Source organism: Oryzias melastigma, linkage group LG19, assembly GCF_002922805.2.
Source record: "Oryzias melastigma strain HK-1 linkage group LG19, ASM292280v2, whole genome shotgun sequence".
Taxonomy (NCBI): Eukaryota; Metazoa; Chordata; class Actinopteri; order Beloniformes; family Adrianichthyidae; genus Oryzias; species Oryzias melastigma.
The window spans coordinates 13,261,763-13,269,584 of NC_050530.1; the positions used below are offsets into that span (position 1 = coordinate 13,261,763).

Sequence of the window (7,822 nt, forward strand, 5' to 3'; positions counted from 1 at the left end):
TTGAAGGAACAGGGGGAGCTTCCAGTCTCCTGCGCCCCCGGGGCGTGGTTCTCCGTGAGTGAAGGTGGTCCAGTGCGCGCTGGAGGAAAACTATTTTCCTCTGTGTCTCACTCTCTCCCCACTTTTCTCTTTTGCTTATGGACTCTCCACCCCATCAGAGAGAGCCAATCCCATCAGTGATGTCACTATCAAGGGCGCGCAGTTACGCACGCACACAAACCGAATATGAGCTCAATTTTGATATTTAAAGTATCCATATTATAATGATATTTGATTATATCTACTCTTAACAACCGTAAGATATGGAAATATAAGCTCAAAAATACTGTTAACACTGCTATAAAACAAAAGGTTGCAACGAAATAAGCTAAGAATCAGTGATAATTGCTACAAAATATATATCAAAACATTTTGTATGATCCAGTCATTGATATTCTGTCAGATGTATTACAGTTTTACCACTACTTATCTCCAATTTATACATTTGAAGCCTTATTTACGCGTTTTCACCCCGAGGAAAGGTATGTTCAAGTATTTTGTAAAAACAAACAAACAAAAAGTTTATTTAAATGTTGCTCTTAAAAAATAATTTTTAATGTATATGAAATACTTATTTAAACATATTGAAACTTTTTTTTTCTTATAAATACGAATTATTTTTAACCAAATCTAAAATAAAAATGCGAAATTATTTTTTTAATACATATAAATAATACAAATACTAATACATTAAATAATTATCAAAAATAAATAATGTGAGAATTAAGATGTTTTACATTTGTTTTTATTTATTTTTATTGTTTCAGTCAATGGTTTGTGTACACGGGAGCTGCTTGTGTCTGCGCATGTGTATGCGCATGCGTGGACGCTCTCCTCTCCCCTCGTCATTTCTCGGCGGTTGTTCGGCTTGATCCGACTCCTCTCGGCTGCCTTGAGTTTTCGGTATTGTAAAAAAGGTGCCGTGAATTGGAGGAGGAGGAGGAGGGGGGCCGATTTGCCAAAATTCCCTCCACGGGGTACTATCTGTAGTCTCGGCGATCGCAATTTAAAGCACCTTTTACATTTTAACTAATTCATTTTTATCGTTTTTAGTAATTTATTCAAATTATCTTAGTTTATGCTTTACGTTAACATTCTGGGAGGGCAGAAATGGCGGCCAACATGTACCGGGTCGGAGGTATGTATGTATGTCAATGTGGATGTTTCTTTTTTTTATTTTTTAATCAACATGAACCTTATTACTTCTGCAGCTTCCAGGCTCTATGTTGCATTGTTGTATATTTGTTTTCATCAAGTATCTGGGTACAATTGTTTTAGGCTAACCGAGATGCATTTATATCGGACAGGAAGGTGAGAATTTCTCAATATTTGGGATTCAAAATGGGTCAGGCCTTGCGTTTGTCGTGGCTACTGGAGTTAGCCGCCAGCTCGCTAAGTGGCTAGCTTAAAATGTAAACATTAATCTTTTTTCCCCGGCACCTGTTCAACTCCTGCATTCAGTTCACATTTATCCTGGGAAGCTAGAGAAGCTTTTCATAGTGGGACCAGTCGACTAAGCATTTGTTTATATGGCAGTTACAATGCTACTACGGTCAGTGTGAGACTGTCTTTGTATTTGCCTCTTCTGGCATGCAGCCATTAGTGCGAATCCTTATTTAGCTAACGTTAGCACCAGCTGTGGCTTCCCTGATTACCATTATCGCCGCGTCTCCACTCATTGCTTTATCGAACATAATGCTTGTATTTACTCCTTTACTCACCAATTTCATATTATTTGTGTTAAAACACATTTGTTAAACCCTGAGGTGCACTTAATTGGCAGACAAGGCTGCTGTGGTTGGCCAGTTAGCTCGTTAGCTGTCTACTACAAATCCCCATCAAAAGATGTGACGGTTCATGGCGACATTTTAATGTCATTTAGCTTCCTTATTCTCACCTTCATAGCCTGAATGTGAAAGTGTAAATAGGTTTATTTGTGTTTGGCTCACACATTTATTGCTATTTTGTTGCATATATATGTTCTTGGTAAATTTGAGCTTTGGAAATATTTACCAAAACTAAGTAATGCTAGGTTAACAATTAAATTAAAGATTCATATCAGTGTCAAATAAATGTAAAACAGAGTAAACAACTATTCTTGTTCATTTATTGATAGTGAAATGAATAAGTATAACCCATTCACAGATACTTTAATAATTAATTAGTATTGAATATGTTAGAACAAATGCAAACAAGTAGAATATTATTGCTATTATCCATGATAATGGGTGTGCACCCTGTGGTCTCTTTTTTAAAAAAAAATATATTTTACAATAGTAAAATAGAAGCTTATGCATATCTTAACATTACAGAATAAGAAATATATGCTTAAAAATCTGTTTGCCGCTTAGATTTTAATTATTAACCTTTACCTAACCAGGAAGTCACATTGAGATTTAGAAATCTCTTTTACTCCTGGCCAAGAGGTGACGAAAAATAAATAAATACTTGTAATAAGCAAGGAGGAATTGTACGCTTTTTAAAATTTATTTATTATTATTCTATTTTGACCTTCAAAATTGAATAAAATATTAACCACACTTGCCCCAAACGCTTCAAATACTTAAATACCAACTCCAATTATATGTTTAATTATGAATATGCCCTTTTTAGACAAATTAAAAAAAAAAAAAGTTTTCTAGGACATAGTTTCTGAAAAGCGGTAGTAGTTCATTAGAAATTCACCTCTGACTTGTGGCTTGGACCATTCTCATGAAGTGCACCTGCCCCTTCCCATCATCCATCTGTTTGCATGCTCTCCCGCTAGCTTACAGACCCTCGCAGCTCCATCCTAACATTAGTGGTGCAGCAAAAAATGGCGAGTAATATTTGAGCTATCTAGCCATACAGTCTTGAGCCAGATGTCAGCTCAGATGAGGAAAACGAAGATGTACATGGATCTATTTCTCTACAAGTGGATACATCAGAATGGAGTGGACCAGTGAGCTTGTGGCTTGCTGTAGTTACTTATACATTACTGCTACAAGCTTTTTCAAACACTTTTTAAAAATCTACTATTAATTCCGAACGTGTTAAAAACACAGTTTTTATCGGAGTGTGTCTTGAATATACTCTCTTAGATTTTTTATTTTAAATTTTGTCAAAAACTACACTAATTTGAACCCCTTTACAAATGATAAACACTCAGAAATTGGACATGTAATGGTTTCTATGTCTTTGTTATGATTCGTTTTACTGGGATGTTTTTGTGAAGCTTGTCCTGTTCTACGACATTAGCCTTGGCTCCTTGATAATAAGGAATTTATCTTTTTAAAGATATTTATACAGCACCTTGACTAATTAACATGTATGTTTTTAAAGAATGAAGGACAGCACTAAAATCTGCTACGAAGCTAACTTGACTCCTTTAGATACAAGTTTGGAAGAAAAATGTAATTAAATCCTTTATCAGTTCATTATTAAATGTAACTTTGACCTTTTAGCTTTTATCATAGTTTTAGCGATCATTTATGTTGACATTATCTGTGTTCTTCTTGTTTTTACAGATTATGTTTTCTTTGAAAACTCCTCCAGTAACCCCTACCTGATCCGCCGGATAGAGGAACTCAACAAGGTACTGCCCTGTATTTTCCGTCTTATCTTTGGGTGTTTTTGCCTGAGGGTGAATAACTTGGAGTCCTCCCCACTTTTGTCCTCGTTGCCCTCTTGTTGAGATGGTTTGGGAGTTAGTAATGGTATTTAAAAAACACAGGTTTGTCCTTGACTCCTAAATGGTGTTATTGATGTACACATTTGAGTGGAATTTTTGTGTATTTTGGTGTTAAAAAGGACAGTCATGAGCTTTGGTGTTATACTCAAATATTTCTTTAGAGCGTTTATTTTTAAAGTACAGAACAAAACCTTTAGATTTAAAAATATAGCTAAGGGGGAACTATATATAAACTGCTGGAAATTCAGATAAATCTGTCTTATTTTCTTTTAGAAACTTGAGAAATGTCATCAAATACCCAATTCTAACCTGAAACACCCAGTATATCCATGCACGCTTCAGACATTCTTCCCCCACATCCAGTCACTGCGTCAGTCACAGCATTTAATACTGACCGAGACTTTAAGCCTGTAGGGTTAATTATACAGGGCAACAATAAATCAATCATCTTTTTAGAAAACACTGCCGCTGGCCTGGTCAGCATGTCACAGCAGTGTGACTTGATGGATATACAAAGCAGTCAGTTGTTGGGGAAAAAGTGTTGAACTGAAAAAGTGATGCCTTTTTTTCAACCCGGATCTTTTTCTGTTACAGACCGCTAGTGGAAATGTGGAGGCCAAGGTGGTTTGTTTTTACAGAAGGAGAGACATCTCTCACAGCCTCATCCAGCTCGCAGATAAACATGCAAGTAAGTCGGAAACGGAGCGAACTTTCACAATAAAGAGTCAATTGTATCACGTTAAGTTCCAGCTCGGCTAAGCAAATGCGTGTCCTCACAGCAGGCTCCATGTTGAGAGCTTTAAACTTGTAGAACATACAGTGATTTATTTACCTATCACTAATTAGATGCTGCAATTGAAACAGGCTTTCACAGGAGTAGATTCCTGACAAATCTACTATTGTTGATCAGACAGCAAACAATGTAGTTGCTTAGCCTGTCAAACTCCTTCCACAATGTTTTCTACACACTGACCTGAAAGCCATTTGAAGTTGGGACTTCCATAAGTATGTATACAACCAGGAAGGATAATCTCTGTCATTAGTTATGGGATTCTAGAAAACAAAAACAAAGTGGGGCAGCCACATTAGTCATAGTTTGTGTTTCCCCTTTAAATATTGTGCCAAAAATGACAAATTAGGCACAACAAACTTTGCAGCTGCATGTCTGTTCCATTAAATGTGTTCCGCTATGAGCGAACAGAGGATAAATGGCCATCAATGATGTGCAGAAGTTGTTATGCGTGTTAGTTTTGGAATTTGTGGCTGCGTTAGTGCAAAACAGGGGTGTCCAAATCCAGGCCTCTACAACCAGCGTCCTGTATGTTTTCCAACCAATCTGCTGTTGAAGCTCCTTATTGGTTATGCACACCTGATCCAGGTAATCAGCAGGAGATAAGACAGGATTTCTGGAAAACCAGCAGAATGCCGGCCCTTGAGAACTGGATTTGGACACTCCTGTATAAAAGTGAGTTAGTAAAAGGCCATGGTAGAAAGGGATTTCTTAAGCTTTATTGAAAGCGCTATGAAAAACAGTCAACAACAGGTGTACATTCTCTGCTCCAAATTGGTATCCATTCCATCCAAGTGAACAGGTGAGCACTTATAATCACCACCATCTCCCCAAAGTGACACACCCACTGCACCGGTGTAAACAGGAATCACTTGCATTCAACCAAACAGACGCACTTAGTGTTAGCACCTACGACAAATAGTAAAACTGGTAAATTGCGATGCCTGATTGTTGCCCCTACTCTATATGTCGTTTAGTGTCTTAAAAAAAAAAAAAAAGTTAGCATAGCTTTTTGTAAGATGACTTCACTCTCTGTTTATGTGGCTTCCCACTACATGACTGAGCTGCTGGTGGTCTGATTCCACACTTGACTGTGGAATATTTGGTTGCAGATGATTGAACTTTTCTGAAATAGATTTTGTATGAATGAGCAAATACTTCTGACAATAAAGTGTATTTGATGCACAACATCAGTGTTGCATTGCTGTGTGACATATCATTAGATAATGTTATAACTTTCTATACTTTTAATCACATTTAGTGTTTTTTTTAATACCTAATCACAATGAACTCTGAACAAAACTACAAATATGTAAAATAACAAACCCTGCTAAGATTGATTAAAGCAATAAATACAAACATGAAATTAAATGTTTTTTTTAAAGCACAGAATCATGTGTTTGATTGATTTATTATTCTAATTTGTTAAACGGAGAGACTTTTTTGTTCCTGGTTGCATGCTTTTATTTTATTTTTAGGGGTTTAGGAAGAAATATTTTTGGTGATATATCGCAATATTTCATTTGGCGATACTTTCTATCAATTTAAAATGCCGGCAAGACGATAATTAATGAATTATTTTTGAACGTCCTTCAGGATCTAACTTTTGTTTTCCACCTAAATCCCGACTGCTAGTTGACACACCGCAACAGAACAACAAGATCTCACGTGAACCAGCTTGTGTTTAATGTTCAGTCCCATCGGTTCATTCAGCCTCATGGCTTTTGTTGTTGTTAGACATGTTACTCTATAGTATGACTTAGTTTTTTTCCCTCAAGACATACAAATGAAACTTTACTTTAAGGTGGATTAATAAACTGATTTTTGTTTACCAAAAGTAAAATGGAATGTGCATCGTTTACAAAACTGAGCTCAAATATCAATTTTGAAGACTTCTGTCTAAAGATTGAGTTGAGGAATTTTTTTAAATGTGTCACTCTTATCGGTTTTTATTGATTTTCTATATTTTTAACATAATCAAGGTCAGTTGAAGCAATATAAGTATTGAGTTACTGCATGTGTCACAACTTTGCTTAAGAGTTTAAAAAGTTTTGTTTTAGTGTTGTCAAGGACAGCTTTTAATCACGTAGGAGTGAACAAATCCTGTCAGTATTATGAAAGCAAACCAAATATGATTATTTTTTATATTTATTATTGTATTTATAAATCAAGCTGTATATTTTTCCTCCCAAAATAATGGAGTTTCATGTGTTTTAGCCCTTTAGGTTTTAAATAGCTGAAATTTCTTTGATCTGGTTGAACAATTATTTATTTTTGTAACATTTTCCAAATTTTTTTTTAACTTTTTTTACATGAATAATAATTACTATGATAAATTATTACATGAAACACTTTCAAAAAACAGATTATTTTAGCCTAAAAAAGATCAACTATAATTTTTAGGTGAAATTAATTAATGGATTTGATGACTCAAGTTGGAATTTCTCTGTAAAGATCAAGTTGATTTGTATTGTTCTTTTTTTGACTCAACCTTTTGAAAAAATGGGTTTTCTTCAATACATATACTTCTGCCTCTATGAAAAACGTCATTTTTTGATCAACATAGATTGATAAAAAGCTGGTTTTCTTGATGCTTTGTAAGGAATAGAAAGTTTAAAACTAAAATGTGAATAAAAGCAGTCACATTTTTAAAATTCAAGCATTTAGTTTGGTTCATGGTTTCACATAAAACTAATACTAGAGCTAAATTAAATGTTCCAAAAAAGTTTATAAGATAAGTGTATAACTGGATCATATTACTTAATGAATAAATGGTTTTTGATGCTGTGGTTATCTGTAATTTAATCTATTTAGTCTCCCTCCTAAAGTAGATACAGATGGTGGATTTTTAAGGTGGTCTGTGTGTTTTTATTTGTTTTTTGCTGTGCTTCTGCAGAGGAGTTGGAAGAGGAGAAGGAAAACCCAACAGAAACAGATCTGACGGAGAAACAGAAACACCAGCTTCGCCACAGAGAGCTCTTCCTCTCCCGACAGTACGAGAGTTTACCCGCGACTCATATTAGGTACAACAAAGACGCTCACGCACCAAGCGGCGCACGTGACCGCCAACCGGCTGTGCAAATGAATAGTCACTCATTCAAACACGAACGCATTGCAAGAACTGCCTACTTCCTTTGTCTGTGTCATACATAGAGCATGCTTCCCTCTCTTCCTCTCCATTAGGGGAAAGTGCAGTGTCGCGTTATTGAATGAGACTGAATCAGTTCTTTCATACCTTGACAAAGAGGTAAGCCTGAGAGAAGTTTACTAATTTTATTTGTTTGGGGGGTTGCGCAATAGACTGTCAAGCAGTGAATGTTTTT

At 35.6% G+C, this 7,822-nt stretch overlaps 1 protein-coding gene across 4 annotated transcripts in view; it reads left to right on the forward strand.

Annotated features, from left to right (window-relative positions):
• Positions 1-836: 836 nt before the first annotated feature.
• The window catches only part of mta3 (metastasis associated 1 family, member 3), a 23,772-nt gene continuing 16,786 nt past the window's right edge, over positions 837-7,822 (forward strand). For 2 of the 4 annotated variants that reach the window (XM_036217086.1, XM_036217087.1), the window contains exons 1-5: positions 837-1,177; positions 3,546-3,613; positions 4,304-4,397; positions 7,396-7,522; positions 7,683-7,746. In XM_036217086.1, the coding sequence (XP_036072979.1) occupies positions 1,150-1,177; positions 3,546-3,613; positions 4,304-4,397; positions 7,396-7,522; positions 7,683-7,746 (381 nt within the window). In that variant the 5' untranslated portion in view covers positions 837-1,149. The remainder of the gene's footprint in view (positions 1,178-3,545; positions 3,614-4,303; positions 4,398-7,395; positions 7,523-7,682; positions 7,747-7,822) is intronic. The other 2 variants (XM_024285000.2, XM_036217088.1) reach the window with 1 other exon arrangement.